We start from the raw sequence: 19,050 nt of genomic DNA on the forward strand, positions 1-19,050 counted from the left end.
TCAGTAAAGTGAAATGGAAAACTATGTCACAACACTCCTGCTTCAGTGAGAACTTGAAAATGCAGAGACTGTAATGTCTGAGATGCTTCAATTTTGGATGGGCTGTTATGAAATCGAGGTTAATAGTTTTGATATCACAAACTGATGTAGTTCTTGATCCATAGCTGGAATAATGGCAGAGTTCACACCGAATTTCTGGCACATGCAATACTCACCAGCTAGATTCAAGGATTCAATAATTCAAAACTTTGAATCTTTGAAACCAATCATATTCACAATGATAGTAAATGGAACAGCAACTAAGGTGCATTTTGAACCACATTCTGTTGAAGTAAGCATTTTATTGTTTTGGAAGCTCTAGGCACTAAAATGAAGGGTTTATTTTTAAAGTTTGCATCTGTTAGGCATAGATAAATTAGAAAGCACTAATTTTAACAAGTCAAAAATCTTCACAGTCAACAAAATGCACTTGAGGTGTAGTCATTGTTACAATGCAGAAAATACACAATCATAGAATGATAATAGCACAGAAGGAGGTTATTCAGCCCATCATGCTGTTCTGGCTATTCAACAGACCCACTCACTAGTTCTGTACACATTCCCACCACCACCTCTTTTGCATGCACTTGAGCTCAACACACACATACACACACAGCCCTTTCTCTGTAGCCTTGCAATTTTTGCTTTATCATATGTATGGGATCTTTCTTTTTGTTAGAGTTAAAATGGCGACTTTGTTATGTTAATCTGGGGAATGCGGCTTTGTTGTGTTAAACGCTGAAGAGAGTTTGCGCTAGCAGTTTGTTTTACTTTTAAGTAGATAGCAGCGTTCTATTAGCCAATGGGTGGTTATGTATCGTTTTGTTTTCGGATACCATGCTGTATGATATGATTGTGGACTGAGTTTTGGCGGGGACTCGGAGGAGAGACGAGGAGGACGGTGGAGAGACGGGGAGTCGGAGGAGAGATGAGGAGGACGGTGGACGGGGGTTTTGGGAGTCGGAGGAGAGACGGGGAGTCAGAGGAGAGACGAGGAGGATGGAGGAGAGACGGGGAGTCAGAGGAGATACAAGGAGGACAGTGGAGAGACGGGGAGTCAGAGGAGAGACGGGGAGTTGGAGGAGAGACGGGGAGTCAGAGGAGAGACGAGGAGGATGGTGGAGAGACGGAGAGTCGGAGGAGAGACACAGAGGACGGTGGAGAGATGGGGAGTCGGAGGAGAGACGGGGAGGACGGAGGAGAGACGGGGAGTCGGAGGAGAGATGGGGAGGACGGTGGAGAGACAGGGAGTTGGAGGAGAGACGGGGAGTCGGAGGAGAGACTAGGAGGACGGAGGAGAGACGAGGAGGATGGAGGAGAGACGGGGAGTCGGAGGAGAGACAAGGAGGACGATGGAGAGATGGGGAGTCGGAGGAGAGACAAGGAGGATGGTGGAGAGACGGGGAGTCGGAGAAGAGACAAGGAGGATGGTGGAGAGACGGGGAGTCGGAGGAGAGACAGGGAGTCGGAGGAGAGACGAGGAGGACGGAGGAGAGACGGGGAGACGGAGGAGAGAGGGGGAGTCAGAGGAGAGACGAGGAGGACGGAGGAGAGACAGGGAGTCGGAGGAGAGACGGGGAGTTGGAGGAGAGACAGGGAGGACCGCGGACGTGTGGGGGTTTTTGGTGGGGAGTCGGAGGAGAGACGGGGAGTCGGAGGAGAGACGTGGAGGACGGTGGAGAGACGGGGAGTCAGGGGAGAGATGAGGAGGACCGCGAACGTGCGAAGAGGCTCCGGTCGATCACTCCGGGGTGGTCCCGAGTCGGGAGTTGACAGGATCCGGGTGGTCGTCCGGATTCGATTGAGCTCCAACGGTTGCGCGCAAAGAACTTGAACTTTGATAAGTGTTGGCGCTTTTTTTTTTCATTACTTTCCTCTCTGTCTCAAATTCATATTAATGTCATAGAATTAGTAACATCTATAAAGTGTATTTGTTAAAATTGGGTGTGCTGGCTGATGATTGATGTTTGGGATTGATTCGGGCTGCGACTGACCCTGAGGGGAGTGTTGAGGCAGGTCCTGGGCTGGATTTCCCCTAGACATACATGAGTCTATATAATGGAACGTTACTCATATATTTATTCAATTGCCTCTTGAAGAGCACAGTGAAATCCATCTCCACCACATCAGTAGAGACTCGAGTCAAGATTCCAACCTCACACTGAGTAAAAAAAAGTTTCTCCTGATGCCTCTCTTAACTGTCTTTTTCATTGTTCATGCATGTGTTCTTTTGCCCTTTACACATTCACCAATGGGAACATCCTCACACTACCAACTCTGTCCACAACCCTTCTTAGTTTATATACTTCTATCAGATTTCCTTCAGCCTTCTATTTTCGAAACAAACTACCCAGCTTATCCCTCCTAGTAACTGTGGGCCCTCATCCCAGGAACCATTCTTAAAAATCAGTCATGGATCTTCTCTTGTGTCCTCATATCCTCCCTAAAGTGTGGTGCCTTGAGGTGAACGTAGTATTCGAGTTGAGGTCAGATCAGTGTTTTACAAATGTTTATTACAAGTTCCCTGCCTTTATATGTTATGGCTCCTTTGATAAAACCCACCATTGTGTATACCCTATTAACCACTTACTCAGCTAGCCCTGCTACTTTCAGTTATTTGTGTTTATAAGTGCCCTGATCGCTCAACTGGAATTGTCAACATAAGTGAATCTCTGGAACTTATAAATCATTTAATTCACTCTGGACAACTAATGTTTTTAAACCATTTAAAAAAAATAATTAATTTGTCTATTTATATGTATAAAGAATTTGTTATGACAATGGATAAATACTATCATAAATTATACTTCATATGAATTCTTAAATCATACAAATCAAATTAATATGTCCAGCTTCATGTTCAAGGATTTTTAAACAGAGGAGAAAAATCACCTTTTGGCTTTCCAGATGGATGTGATTTCTTTGCATTCAGCATTGCCTGCTTCTTTTGAACTTCAGTGATAGCAAATCCTTGAGAAAGAAAGAGCACAATGTTATATACAAGCAAAATTTTTTAAGATCTCGCCAATGGAACAAGATTTTGGTGAGAAAACAAAACTGAAGTAGACATTCCAATATCGATTTCCTCACCATAATCGCCTCACCATCAACAGAGCGGAAAGCCTTGCTGTTATCGTTGTAATTTGATAAACTAGGAATGCTGATAATGAAGTGTGCACTTGTGATGAAACAGCATTGATATGACTATAAGAGCAAGCTGGAGGCTTCTCTTACAGGTGACTTGTCTCAGATTTTTCAAAGCATTTGCAGCATCAGCAATTGTGCTAAAGTACTCCCTGTTTTTCTATATAAGTGTTACTAACACTCAGGAAAACTCAGCATCTTCCTCTACAACACAGTCTGCATGATTGACATTTTATCCACCATCCCAAATATTTCATGCACTTTACTAGTGGAAATACCACGGGAGCAATGCATACTGTCTCTGACATTCACTGCATTCACTTGACAAAGCTGCTTCAATTACACATTACAAACTTAGGACTTGGACCTAAGGCAGCTCCAAAGAGAAACCATCGGAAGATCCTCTAAGGTACAATTTAATAAACAAAAATGAAACCAAGGAAACATGATTTTATCTCAGTGGAAAATGAGGAAAAAGATATGGAGACAGAGGTGACAATCAGAATCTGTAGTTGGGATAGGTACAATGAGGGTCACAATTACTATTTATGGCTCTAACAAGGGTCTTTTCATTGTGTATCGGTGCCAGAAACAGACCAGAAGTATTTAAATTTGGAATTCAAGGAAAGATACAATTCATGAACATTTTGCCCTTTCCCAATCAAAGCCGATGTGGAAAAGACAGCTTGCAGTTGACTGGTAACTTGCAAGAACAGTGGAGATGAGGTGGATTGTTTGAAGGAAATTAAGGATCAACACAGTGAGCAGAGAAAACCATGAAAAATATCGTTTGGTTTGGATAGGTTCTGGAGAAAGATCTGATTTTAGGAGAGAGATCAGGGTGTATTGGGAAGTTTAGTCGGGTGGCTAAAAGGAAAGGAGGAAACAATGAGGGAAATGAATGGATATACACAATGTCCATGAACCTCTCACATGATTTTGGTGAGGGCGCAAGGGGCAAGTCAAGGTGCTTTAAGAAGCAGTTTGTGTAGTGATGAAGCCATGGAATATCATTATCTTCCTATCTAACTTTGTAAGAATAGTCTGTTTTGGTTATGGCAATAAGACCCTGTTAATGTTCACCATATTATTTTTGAAATTCTGATTGTTGAATTCAGGAAAACAGAGATGAGCAGCGTACCAGAATGGCTTTATGGAAACAAGGTATTAAAGGTTGTGTAGAAATTGTCAGTTAGTATGTCTCATAGCTGTGATGAAATCATAAGGAATTGTGAAATAGAATCTTGTAGGTTGATTGTAAAAGTCGGTCATGGAAATTGTGCCAGAATTCTCAAACTGTGTCAGGCAATTATGTAGACAGGAAAGCTTATGGTATCGGTGAGCACCACTTACATTGTGGCTTCAAACAACAGCAATTGATTGTGGGAAAGGCATGAGTAAATGAGGAATAGTGTGTGTACCAATGTTAGTTATGAAGCAAGATAATAGGTATGGAATGGGGTCTGATGTCCTAAGTGGAGGCAGGGAATGGCCAAATATCATTAATATAGCAAAGTTGCATTTTGCATAATTTGATTTTGCAAGATCACAAAATGATGGAAGATTTTTTTTCTCCATCAAATACAATTTTAATGCATTACATTCATTTGAATTTGACTATCATTAGGATACCTACCTGTCTCCTTGTCCAGTTGGACCTGTTTTCTTTCATTTTCAAATGCCTGAAGCCATCGTTGTTTCACCGAGGACTTCTTTGCACAGAATAGATGAATCTCATTTGTGAACTTGTTTTGAAGTTTGAAAGCATTCTTTACACTGATGTTAAAGTCTTTGTCCTTCCCATCTTCTACATCCACCACTTCCATGCTGTCTGTATCTATCCTGCTTTTGTAGTATAGGATGTCACGACGTAGAAGGTCCTATAAAATTCAACAGAAACCATATTTCACAATTTACCAAATATTCATCAATTATATCAAATAAACCTCCAACTCCTGACCATCACACTAGTTCACTTTGTTATACTACAATAGTGACAGTAAATGTTATTTGAAAAGAAAACATTATGAGAAAATATCTCAAGCATATTTTGGAGGCAAAGCCATTTGAAATTCAAAGTATTTGAAGCAGTCACAAAAAGTTACCATTGAAGTAGATTTTAAGTGAAAATTAAAAAAAACTGCAAATACTGTAAATCTAAAATAAAAGAGAAAATGCAGGCCATATCCCTGTCTAAGAGAAACACAATTAATATTTCAGTCACAGATTTTGCACGATCAGCTGAATGGTTCCATCATTTTCTGGTCTTATTTGAGGTAGATTTTAAGATGGGTCTTTAATGAGGAGGGGGGGGTTGATTAGGAGAAGGATTTTCCAGTTTAGATCTGGACAGCCAGAGACATGGTTGAATGTTTCAAGTTAATTAACATTTTGAAAAAAAACTTGTTTGGGTGATTGGCGCTTGACAATGAAACCATCAAGAGATGTAATTAAAAACATTCAAGAAAGCATTTGAATATCAAGGGATCCATTTACAATAATTTTACCTTTTTGCAGAAGACCACCTGATGGTCAAAGAGAAAAAAAATCCGTTGTTTACTCTTGGCCTGTGGCTGCGAAATCTTTGTTAATTCACCTGAATGGATAAGCTCTGAGCTTCGTGCCAAAACATCCTCACCCTGAGGAAGACAAAGAGTATCTTTAGGAAGAAAATTCATCTTTGGAACTCCTCCCATGTTTAGGAATTTTTAAGATAGTTTCTCGAAATTTCAAGTGAACTATCACTAAGAGTTTGCATCTCCTGAAATGTTTATCATATTAAATCACAACTCTAATTCTATCTCAGCAATGAAACACTGTGGACTTCTTACACTCTCATAGAATTGTTTCGGATTGTGTTTTATTTTCATTAATATCTTGTTTTGCATAGCCTTTCTTGTTTCTGCTTTACTGTCTTGTATAATGTATATACAATATATGATGTGTGTTGTCTGAATCTACATGCCTGTGAAGCGGCTGTAAGTAAGTATCTCCTTGTAATTGTGTGTATGACAAAAATCTCAGCTTGAAGAGCTAAATGGTGGTCAGGAATGTTACATTTTCAGAAATGCTGGTTCTTGTAAGTTTCTTCTTGTACCTCAGTTTAAAAGTAGTGCACAGTCTGTGGACAATGTCTATGTAAGGGTTCTGTCCTACAGGTCACATTACAGTTTAACATGTACAAAATTGTAAAAGGTTCAGGTTTTTGGTGAAAATTTTCATGCATCAACAGATGCTACATTCAGGCATCGGCTGAATCCGATGAGTGAGGCCGATAAAGAGAAGACAGCCTTCATCTGTCCCCTGGGATTCTCTCAGTTCGAACGAATGCTCCAAGGCATATCAGGGGCCCCAGTCACCTTCCAGAGGCTCATGGAGAGGACCGGTGGGGGATATGAACTTTCTCGAGGTGTTGGTGTATCTGGAAGACCTGATAGTGTTTGGATCTACTTTGGAGGAACATGAGGAGCGGCTGCTGAAGGTGCTGAGTCAGCTGAAGGAGGAAGGGTTGAAATTTCCCCTGGATAAATGCCAGTTCTGTAAGACGTCAGTCGGCTATGTTGGACACATAATTTCCTGAGATGGAGTGGCTACTGATCCAGCTAAGATAGACGCAGTGACCACCTGGCCGAGACCCCAGAAGGTGAGTGCCCTGCGCTCATTTTTGGGGTTCTGTAGGTATTACTGGCGATTCATGAAAGGATACGCTAAAATGAGTTACCCATTGAACCTGCCTTTGTGTGGCTATCCCCCCGTGGGGAAGAAAAGAAACGGGGACCGTGGGCAAGAGGCAGGAGGATACTTGAATCTGTTGGAGTCCTTTGGATCGAGGTGGGATGCTCAATGTGAGGAGGCGTTCCAATCTCTGAAAAGGGTGCTGACACAGGCTCCCTTAGCTTTTGCTGACCCCCAGAAGCCGTATGTGCTACACACTGATGCCAGCTGAGCGGGGCTGGGGGCTGTTCTGTACCAGGAGCAGGGCAACAGATTGAGGCCGGTGGCATTTGTCAGTCAAAGTTTGTCGCCATCTGAGAGAAACTGTCCCACTTACAAGTTGGAGTTCCTGGCGCTGAAATGGGTGCTGGTGGACAAGTTGAGTGACTATCTATACGGGGCCAAGTTTGAGGTAAGAACAGACAACAACCCTCTCACTTATATCCTGACCTTGGCAAAACTGGACACTACTGGGCATCGGTGGTTGGCGGCCTTGTCTGTCTATGAGTTGAGTCTGCAGTACCGGCCAGGGAGCCGGAACATCCATGCAGATGCCTTATCTCGTCAGGCGCATGAGGGATCGGGCACGGACGAGGAGTGGGAGAGGTCCCTGCCCCGGGAGTGAAGTCATGTGTCAATTTGCGAGCGACGTGGAAGCAGGAGTCCCGATGGGGCCGGATCGGGCAGAGGATCAACTGGGGACTGATGATGACGCACTACCCACTGTTTACTGTAATTTGACAATTTGACTGCTCTGAAGCACAAGCAGTTGCCGGAGTTGAGCCCCGGGTCAGCGAGATGACCCAGGCACTGGCACTATCTGGTACGCGGCTAAAAAGGGGGATATGGCTCAGGTGGAGAAGGTGAAGCACGCCTCAGTGTCCTTACTACTGAAGGAGTGGCCTCAGTTGAAGCAGAAGAAACAAATCTTATACCAGGTCACGTCGCCCCTCGGACCACCCCCGGCATTGCCAGCTGGCCCTGCCCAAGAGGTATCGGAAGACTGTGCTCCAGGCTCTGCATGATGACTCCGGGCACTTAGGGGTAGAGAAGACCTATGGATTACTCAAGGACCGGTTTTACTGGCCCCGGATGAGGGGGGAGGTGGAAGAATACTGTAAGACCTGTAGCCGTTGCATCAGGAGGAAGACCTTGCCTGTGCAGGCGGCCCCGTTATCCCACTTGCAGAGTGCGGGACCCCTGGACCTGGTGTGTATGGATTTCCTGTCTATTGAGCCAGACACCAGCAACACCATGAATGTCTTGGTCATCACGGATCACTACACTAGGTATGCTCAGGAGTTTCCCACTAAGAACCAGAAAGCGACTACAGTGGCGAAGGTGTTATGAGAGAGGTATTTTATTCATTATGGCCTCCCCAAACGGATACATAGTGATCAGGGACAGGACTTCGAGAGCAAGCTTATCCATGAATTACTGGATATGCTTGGGGTCAAGAAATCCAGGACCACCCCCTATCACCCGCAGGGTGATCCTCAGCCCGAGAGGTTTAACCGGACCCTGTTGGACATGCTCGGGACTCTGGAGATCGGACAGAAGAGTAAGTGGAGTCAGCACGTCGGGCATTTGGTTCACTGTTCCAATTGTACCCGCAATGACGCTAAGGGGTACTCGCCTTACAATCTGATGTTTGGGCAGGAAGCGAGGTTGACCATTGATCTGTGTTTTGGGACTGATGTGGGTGAAATACCTTCAAAGCCATGTCTGAAGTATGTGTCCGATATGAGGAGAGAGTTTAAAAGGGCGTACGAGTTGGCTGAGGTGGCAGACACCAAGCAGAATCAGAGGAATAAGAGGAGGTATGATCAGAAAGTGAAGTTCGCCCAACTTATGCCAGGGGACAGGGTCCTCATATGGAATTAAGACTACCTGGAAAGCACAAGTTGGCGATCCCAGGGCAGCCAGCCCTATGGGGTAGAGAGCCAGATGCCAAACCTACCTGTTTACTGGGTGAGACCAGGGGATGGGAAGGGGCCTGTCAAGGTACTCCATCGGAACCACCTATTGCCCCTGGGTCCAGAGGTGCAGGTAGACCAAGAGCCCGAATGGGAGTTTACGCCTAGTACGAGGACTCTGCAGGGGCACGGGGCATGGGGAGCCCACTGCGAAAGCGACGGGGCCGGGCCCCACACCGGAAAGAGATACTGCTTCGGAAGACAATGATTCAGATGTGTGGCACCTACTTCCATTTGGTAATTCCCTGCTACCGGAAGAAGAGGCTCCTGACCCTTCCCCCACTGAGTATGGAGAGAGGAGGGAGAGTGCTGAGGGGCAGCCTGGGATACAGCCGGCATTGGGGGGAGAGAGGGTAGAACCAGAACCCGAGACAGAGGGCTCCCAGATGACGAGGGGTCCCAGTGAGGGAGAGGGCGAGGGTCCGACAGGTAGACCCGGGGTGTCTCCCGTGGTGTCTGAGCCAGAGGAGGTACGGAGGTCTCAGAGAAGTAGGAACCCCCCAGAGAGGTCAACCTATGTAGTGCCGGGAGAACAGTGTGTGATCTCTACCGCCCTGGAAAGTTATGTCACTGCTCTATGCACCTGGGTTGGGTTTTGTGTTTTGCAAGGAGCATTGCTGAACTCCTTTAATGTCATGAGGACATGATTTTTATTTGGTGGGGGGAGAGTGTAAGGGGTTTCTTCTTTTATGTTACTGCGTAGGTTAATCAAAATGGCTTCTTTGTTATGTTATAATTAAAATGGCTTCTCTGTAATGTTAACTGCTGAGACAGTGGTTCTTTTTCTAGCAGCTTGTTTGGGTTATACAATTGATAAGGGGAAGAATGAACCAATGGGTGTCCATGTTATTCTTTTTGTGGGTGATATTCTGTCTCATATGGCTGGGAACAGTGTGGTTTGGTGGGTTTTTGAGGAGGAGACCCAGAGAAGAAGGACGTGCCGGAAGCGCTCTGGTCGACCACTGTGGTTGGTCCCGAGCGGCGAGTCGAGGGGGTCAGAGGAGATCGCAGGATGAAGAGAAGACCCCATTATTTGAGCTCCAACTTGTGTGCATGAAGAAGTTGAACTTTGATAAGTCTGGTGCCTTTTTCTTTCTCTTTTATATTGTATCCCTATTAATCTCATAGTCCCAGTAAGATTTATAAAGTGTAATCTGTAAAATGTACATTGTGTGCTGTCTGATAATTGATGTGTGAGGTTGTACCAGGTGGCATTACACAGCAACGCCGCAACCGTGAGGCACGGTTTGGCGGGTGGACGGGGTTTCCCCAGATAAACACGAGCCGATAGAGCTGAGCGCTACATTTGGATCTTGCATATTCTGTTACTAAGCACTATATACACATCACAGCACAGAACCATCTGTGTGTGGTCTACCTTCTGTGACCGGGAATTAAATTATAAGCTGAAACATCCCAAATTCTTTCTGCCACCATTTCTAGACAGGATTAGTTGTGTAAAGACTTTACTGATAAGTAAAATTTAGAGTACTCTTGCTATCTGAGTTATTAAATTGTCAGCAATTGCTATCTTTCAGTGAACCTTCCAGGCATTTACTGCACATTAGATGCCCATCAGGTACAACAAATTATTAAGAAGGCAAATGGTATGTGGGCTGTCCTCGCAAAAGCATTTGAGAAGAAGAGTCAAATCATCTTATTGAAATTATATGGGCTCTAGTGAGACTGCACTTGGATTATTAAAACATTTTCACAGTTTTAAAAAGCTCTCAAGGTATCACCAAGTACTCTTCTTAAAATAGTACACTGTATAAACAATATTGGCCAACATAATATGGAATCATGTCAAACAGTGGCTATTTTCAGTGCTGTGATCGTATTTCTTTACACTTACATCACAACCATTCTCAACCTTGTCAGAATATTAGCCAAAGTGCACAAGATGATTTGAAAGATAAAGCAAGTGTTCCTATCTAATATTACTTATGGTTAGCTTCATTAAAATGAAGCTTTGCAAATCCCTTTCTTTTCCAAATTGCAATATTATCTGATATTATAACTGTATTAAACCTGACAAATGGAAGGACTAAGTATTTTATACTCTATAATTATGCCACTGTAGTCAAACCCACAGATGTCTGGAGGTGTGCGGATAATCCCATCATAAAAATCTGATGAATTTTGTTTTGTACAATTTGGTGGAGAGTAGAAAGTCACATGGTGTCAAGAACATGGGAAACAGGAACAGGAAGATACAAAGCTGCCATTAAGCCTAAACCTCCCTTCAATCAGAGCATAGCTTGATCTTTGCATCAACTTCACATTTCCGGCCTTTCCTGCATATCTCTTGATTACAAATATTTGCCGAGCTCACTCTTTAATATATACAGGAAGCAAGCTATATACTCTTCAAAAACAAAATTAGTCATCAACCAGAGATCATGAGCACAGAAACATTTGCACTGGAGGATAAAAATTTCATTGCTTCCTTTCTCCTACCTCCCAATTTTCAATTGAACTCTGCCACTGAGCAATCTTGTCCAGGTTCTCTAGCCGCCTCTTGCGCTCGTTGATCAGTTTTGCCACATTCTTCATGGCATTTAGTGCGGCCTCAACATCTTTGTAATCCCTAAATGAAAGAAATCACTTGTAATGTACGCCTAATGCAGAAAGACGCATAAGAACCAAGCATTCTACAAATATAAGGCTGTGTTTCAATGGATGCTTCCATCTCGTTGACTTATTGTATAAATATTTTGCACTTTATATATTCAAAACAACTGCAGTTGAATTTTATTTTGTCTTACTTCATTTCTTCGAGGCAATCTAATGTTAATTACAATCTATTCATCACACTGAGGTCACAACATAACCAAATAGCAGAAATATAATACAATATTTACAGATATTTAAAATCTGAAATAACAATGTATACTACATGAAATAACCACCAGGATGGGCAGTATCTTCAGAGAGAGGAGCAGCATTTTCTGCTTTTTTAATCATAGTAAAATATTTTCAACTGACTGAAATGGCCATGATAACCTCACAAATATGGAACCGAACCAGCCATTGCCTTCTGATTGAAGAATGCATTGTTGCCATTTCCTAAAGCCTCTTACCACTGTTTATAATGCACCCCTTATTTTTCTTTTGTGCTACAATACTGTGAAGTCTTTCACTTCTTAAGGAAAAGTGACCATGACGAGGAATGGAACATTTTCTGAGTCTGACAGGAGGCACAGCCACGGCAGGCTGAGATTTGCATTGTTGGGGGTAGCCTGCAAACGTTGCCACACATTCAGGCACCAACACAGCACATCCACAATGTTCAGCAGAATAACACAATCAACAACAACAACACAACAACAGCAACTAAACAAAACAACAGTGAAACAAGTTCCTTCCCCCCACCTACCCAACCACTCACAGACAAGTCTCCAACTCCAGGGCAAATTACCTCTGGGTCTCCAACCTCCAGTCCAGCCTGGACTCGCAAACAAAGGGTCTCTGACTTCCAGACCACTGACACGGGGCCTCAACCATTGAGCAGTGACTTCCAGACTTGCCGACTTTGGACTTTGGCCTTTTGGTATCAATGCCAGAACTCACTGATTATGTTACTTTAAACTCCAGGCCTTGCTCCAGACTTGCATGGGTTTCTGACCCTAGGATTCGCTAAACTAGGGGATCGTTCTTGGTCCAGACTCATTGACATTGGGCCTCCAACTTCTGGGCTCACCCACACTAGTCTTCAATCTTTGGGCTTTGCCCTTCATTGTCAACCCCAGGACATGGGACTTGAACTCTTGGCTTTGAACTCCAAACTCGCATGGACCCCAGACCCTGGGACTCACTAACCAAGGGTTGGGTTCATTTACTGCCTCTAACTTCTAAACACCTCATCCCTATCCCTAAACCCTAACCTGTCCTCTAACTTCCCGTGCTGCCTCTAAAACCCATCCTAAGAAACTGAAAAGCAACTAAGTTTGAGCCATGACCTTAATGGAGACTGAAGCTCGGCGCCATCTTGACTGGAATGTGAACTCACACATCCTTCCACCCTGTTCTACCTTTCTACTCTCTCTGCCACTACTCGACGTAGCTGGTAACTTTTGTTACAAAAATAAATTAACCTCAGTTTGAAGAATTTTAATTAATCAGCTTTTGACAGAAATGTTTTTATCGGGCATTATGTGAAAATCAAACATGGCATGGTCACGGTTGGATTTTGACGAGAAAAATTGGAGTGCCGTAATTGGCAAGACCGAAGTTCAAGGCCTAGTTTTCAGGGTTATATCATCGGCAAGTCCAGCATTCAAGGCTTGGAGTTAAGGCCTTCATCCATTACCATCTGTGAGTACTAGGTCAATACTGAAGGTTGATGTCCGAAGGTTAATCGTAGGTCTGGATTGAAATCAGAAATTCGATTGGGAAGTCTGGATCAAAGCCCAAAGGCCAATCAGGGGTTTAGATTGAAGCCAAAGTTCAATCAGGGGTCTGGAATAAAGCTTGAAGTTTGATAGGAGATCTGGATCAGAGGTCTGAATTGGAGGTCTTCGAACAGAGGTCTGGATTGAAGCCCGAAGTTTGTTCAGAGGTCTGAATCAAAGCTCAAAGATTGATCAGAGATTTGGATTGAAACCTGAAGTTTAATCAGCAGTTCAGTCGAGGCTTGCTGATTGGAGCCTGTATCTTCAAATCCACGAGGCTGAAGACAGCTTGTCCGGGGTTAGGGGAATATATATCTACGTGGGTGGGAGCGAAGGAGGAAGGGTCTTGCTTCACGGTTGTTGTTTCGCTGCTTAGTATGTTCTGCTTTGTTGTGCTCTGTGTTATTCTGCTGAGGACTGTGGGCATGACGCTGGAATGAGTGGCTGCACCTGTGGGCTGCCTCCAGCACATCCTTTGATGTGATGGTTGTTAAGGACACATTTGACTGAGTGTTTCAATGGACATCTGAATCTGAAAATAACTCCTGCTTACAATCCTAAATGGTTCAGTTTTATTCTTCCATTGCTTACAATTCCAAATGGTTCAGTTTTATTCTCCCATTGCTCATAAAAATCCGACCAGAGAAGGTAGCTTTTTTTTTTGTATTGATTTGATTCATCTTTAGATTAACTTAAGTACTTCACTTAGGTTACTGTTTAATCATTACAGCGGAAGCTTGAGGTCTCCATGTTTACATCAGCTAGCAATCAGGATTTAGCCTTTTTGCAGTGCCTCACCTGTAAGAAGGTGTCCAACATAACTTGATCTTACATTCCCCACTAATATCAACCAAGGAACCGGGATGGTGACTGCAATTAAGAATCCACTGCTACAGTAAAACTACAGGTTGTTCTTCTAGGAGTGTGAGCCTCTAATTTGTTGCAACTGAAACTGACAACAGCAGAAGGAAAGTCCAGTTATTTGGTACCAAATCGCGGTCACTTTGGTTAGGCCAATCAAAGGTCTGGTATACTGAAATGCTGGTTCACTCTTTGAGACAATTCTGGTCAGTGCAGTCCTTACCTGTGTTCAGGGTTAGTGTACTTGAGCAACTCTGCTAACTGAAGTGGATATTTACAAATCTTCTGCACTGGTGTGAGCAGAAACCCATCCAGAGAAATGTCAATCATCTTTTGGAGCAGTCGACAAGCTTCAAAAAAGTAAACGTATTTGTTGATCTTCATGAGTTTGGAGAGTTCTGCATAAGCATTGGGATGGTTGTTGCAGTATTCTGAGTATATCTGGAAATCTGTCTGCTGGAAAAGAAGCACAGAACAGAAAAGTCAGCAGATGACATACAAAAGGAAGTTCTACTCTGAGATAGGTTGACTTTGCTCTTAGTTCTTAACGTGGTGACCTGAAACACAGGTGGTGCGATATATTCTTCTAACATCTCCAAGTAACATTTGAAAACTACTAGAGGAAATTAATCAATATTAATAAAAATGATAACATAGCTTCTTTGCTTAAAAGTCCTCCTTGGAAGAATGGCCAAAAATTACTCACAAATTCAAGAAAGCAGGAACCAATCTCACTCAGATGGGGTTCATCTTTATTAAATTTAGTTTCCAGGCCCTTAAGAAACTTTTTCTGAAATTTGTAGATGTCTTCAATGTTCCCAAAGATTGTGCGTAGCTGCTCTTCTGTGAACATATCTGTCCTTTTCCGGCATTGCTTAACATAACCCTGTTGGAAATAATTGTATAGCTTTACCTGAAATACAATGCAGTTGTAGAGCACATGGAGAAGAATAGACAACTCCTTTTATTTACCCAATGCACCCGAAACAAATTCAGCACCACCTTGAAATTCCAAAGCGGTTCCAGTGTGTTATTATTACACTACTAAATCTCCTACAGTCAACAAAAGACTGAAAATACCTTACTTCAACATTTTCAACATACCAAGTTCAACAATGTTACCTACAAATTTTAAATTTTCTTTATGGCAGTAGTCCATCCCACCAGTGAGTTTGTACAGTAAACTGAACAAAGTAGATTAGGAGGGGCATGCAAACAGAAAATACTGGACATTCTCAGCAGATCACACAGCATCTCCAGAGGGAGTAAGTGTTAATGTTTTAGGTCAGTGACAAGTCAGCATTACATCAGATCCCAACATTGAATCTTGTTGTGCATGGGGTTGGCAGATCTTAGATGCCAATGGTACATACAAAAAAGACAGATTAGAAAGAGCTCTGATTGTAACCTCAACTCAGCAATCCTGCCTGGCCTTGGAAACCTTTCATTGATGTGTTTATTGAAAATCTATCTACCTCTGGCTTAAAAGCATTCAAGGTTCAGTTTTCATCATCATTTTAGGGAGAGAGTTCCAGAGCCCCACATTAGATCTCTACAGTCTCTCGTCATTTAGATCATATCTTTCTTTTATTTTTCCTGGCCCAAATGGATAATTTTACATTGTCTTACATTATATTGAATTCACCTGCTCTCTTAGCTTAACTCTCCCTCTTTTTAAACTCCTCATGTCCACATTTACCTCAGAGTACAGTATTGTACAAAGCTAAGTTCAGCACGGAACCTGTGCCACATACTTGTTACATCAGACCTGTAGTTTCATGCTTTCTGTCTCCCTCTTTGTTTGTCTAAAGAATTACATTTGGTATTCTCCAATCTAAGGAATATTTCAAAAGTAAAACCAACACATCAACTATCTCATTACTACCATGTTTAAGACCCAAGGCAAAGTCCACGAGGACTAGGAGATTTGTTATCCCACAGATCCAATAGCATTTCCCTGGTGAACTGAAGATCCTCCCTCCGCTACAAATCCCAAATGGTGAAGACTTATGGAAAACACTGGTTTAATCTGTCTGTCATCTCTTTGCTTTTTTGCCCAATGGGCTTGCTAAAATATATTAAATACAGTATCTACAAAAACTCTTTCTTTCTGCTTTCATACTTCTGGCTAACTTAATTTCTTTCTTTATTAATCCTTCTTTTTCCAGGATGCTAAAGTAGCTCTAGGTTTTTGGAATCTGAACTAATTTCCCGTTCTCTGAAATTTATGATGATCCATTGAGTGAGGGGAGTTTCATGTATGGCTACTAGAGAGCAATCCATTCTTGCCAACGTGAATCTAAATGCATATAAACATGAGAAATACTATCTCACTCAGTCCCTCAGATCGGCCCTGCCATTCCAGAACATCACACCTGATGTCCAGCATCAATTTTGCCAAACTACTGAAGCTGTCAAACAGGAATATGTGTGCGTTAAAGAGCAAAAAAAAACATGTTGCAGTAGACAACCAAGCGATCTCACAAACACAAAGCTCTGCAGTCTTGTCACAACTACCATAGCTATTCACTACTAAAACACCACAGTTATGCATGGAACTGCCCTCACCTGATGCCAACTCAGGTAAATTTCAAAAGGTGGGAACTTTCTTGAAGTGCCAAAATTTCAGCACCATTGCAACATACTTAACATGCAACATGGAGCCAGTTATAGCTCCATTCTCAATAAAGTCAGGATGAGTGCTGAAGAAAGTTCGAGAGAGCTCACAATTACTGTATGTTCAGTCAGAAGTGCTGAGAGGATGATTTATCTTGGCTGTCTCCTGAGATTACATCATCATACAAGTCAGCCTTTGGCCAATCCAATTCTCTCCAGTTGGTCTGGAGGAATGTGTCAGGACATTGAACATGGCAAAGACGATGGGACCAGAAAAGAGCCTGGCTAAAGCAATGAAACCTGATTCAGCATGACCTGTGCCTCTATCCAAGGTGTTCCAGCAGATTGTGGTACTGTATCAACCAGGCAATTTGGAATATCAGCCAGGTTGGTCCTCTTCATAAGATGCCGAATATATTCAAACGTGCTCATCAGTCCACTCGAAATCAACAGTAAAGTGAAATAAGCTGTATTTAATGGTGCTATCAAATGGCATTTACACAATTAGAATCAGATGCTCATTTTAACTTGCATTGATGCCACTTTCCTGCAAACCTCTTCAAAGTGTTGGTCAAAACTGAGCTGTAGAACTGATTTCCATTGGACAAGTAAAAAGGGACGATTTTGAGGAGTGCTGACAGGACTGACGTGGATGTTTCCTTGTGTAGGATATTCTAGAATCATAAAGACTCACAAGGCTGCAGATGCTGGAATCTGAAGCTAAAAAAGAACAAATTGCTGGTGGAATTGTGTTGCCAGTTGACTATGAACTGGATGAAGACTCTGTATTTTCCTCTACAGATGCTGACTGCCCAGCTGAGTTCCATCAGCAGTTTGCTTACTGATTCGACAACCAGTTCCCTTTGCTTTAAAATTACGAGCCACCCACATACGACAGAGATGAGGTGGAATTTGATTCTCCTAGAGGACCATGGGCTTTATCAAATACCAATGAAGCACAGCTTTGAATATTGTTTAAAGGAGCGGTAGATAGGCTGGCAGGTGGAAGTTTACCAGAGATGGACAGGCATGTGAAGTTGAAGTTGGAATGAAATCAGCCATGATCTTACTGAATGGTGAAACTTATTTGAAGGGTTGTATAGCTCCTTGTGGTTTGGATTTTAAACTTGGTTGTTAGAGGACTCACTGTTCTACGGGGACTTCCCAGGGATATACAATGAAACCTACAATCTCTGCTGAAAGGTTATCCTTATGGACCAGGTTTTCACTACATCACTATAGAATCTTTCTTCTCACACATGGTATCATGATCAAGCAATCTGATGGGGGTTCACAGATGATTCAGCCCCTCAGTATACAATGTTACAGGGACCCTAAATTGTGACCTTCCATATAACACATCTACTATTTCTCTGAGCTTCAGAACACATGGAATGTATCTTGGAATGTGCCTGCTTCCACACTCAGTCATGATTAGCCCATTCCATGGAAATGGCATAATGTTTCAGAGAGACCCGAGGTCACCTTCCACCGACTCAGTGGTCCTCCAGCAGTAGATAGTGCTGGTTTCAGTGTTCACCCTGAGAACAGCCTGTACAGAACAGGGCTCTGTGTTTGGGAAGTACTCTACAAAGACCACTGCATCCCTTACCAGAGCTTATTGGCAAAAACACTCACTCCAGGAAGAAATAGAGGATCCCCACTCCAGCATACAGTGACAAATTTGTCATGTAGGGCCCTTCTCGCCAAACAAAATCCTGACAAAACTTTCACATCACCCATAGAACAGGCTCCACCATTTCCTTTCCCACACAGTCTCAGAAACATTCTTACAGACCACAGCGTGAGTGAAGTGTGGTCAAAAGTGTTCTGTCTATGAGGGCAGATGGCGTTGCACAGTCAAATTAAATGGAAAAAAAGAGTACAGTAACGTGACCAGACCTATTCTCCACAAAATTATGTTCAAGTAGATTCTCAGTATTTCGCGCTATTCAGTATTTGTGCACCGCTGTTACTACACACAAAGGAAGCCACCAGGATGTGGACTGTACTGGTTATATTTTCTCCCTTTTCTTTGTATCGTAGCAGACTTAATTCATTTTCAGTCTCCGACAGCAGAGTGAATGTAACTACTTATTCCTAGACGTGAACAGTTGGGCTGGCTACCAAGGTAACAAGTTGGCACATATCTTCAGGAGGGAGAGGAAACAGAGGGAGAAAGGCCAAGGCAAATTAGTGTCTATTTTCTGCGGCAACTGAATATAAAAAGCATCTCTACGTCAGAAGATGGATTAAAACAGTCAGGTCAGCTTTGAACTTCAGTGATGCTCAATACTTAACACAAC

At 42.9% G+C, this 19,050-nt stretch overlaps 1 protein-coding gene across 1 annotated transcript in view; it reads right to left on the reverse strand.

Moving 5' to 3' along the window:
• LOC134345421 (uncharacterized) overlaps positions 1 to 19,050 on the reverse strand; it is a 518,220-nt gene that overhangs the window by 7,129 nt on the left and 492,041 nt on the right. Inside the window, 6 exon segments of the mRNA XM_063046052.1 lie at positions 2,932 to 3,009; positions 4,820 to 5,063; positions 5,691 to 5,822; positions 11,334 to 11,463; positions 14,352 to 14,584; positions 14,835 to 15,014. Of these exon segments, the coding sequence (XP_062902122.1) occupies positions 2,932 to 3,009; positions 4,820 to 5,063; positions 5,691 to 5,822; positions 11,334 to 11,463; positions 14,352 to 14,584; positions 14,835 to 15,014 (997 nt within the window).

This window comes from Mobula hypostoma, chromosome 4 (genome assembly GCF_963921235.1).
Source record: "Mobula hypostoma chromosome 4, sMobHyp1.1, whole genome shotgun sequence".
Classification (NCBI taxonomy): domain Eukaryota; kingdom Metazoa; phylum Chordata; class Chondrichthyes; order Myliobatiformes; family Myliobatidae; genus Mobula; species Mobula hypostoma.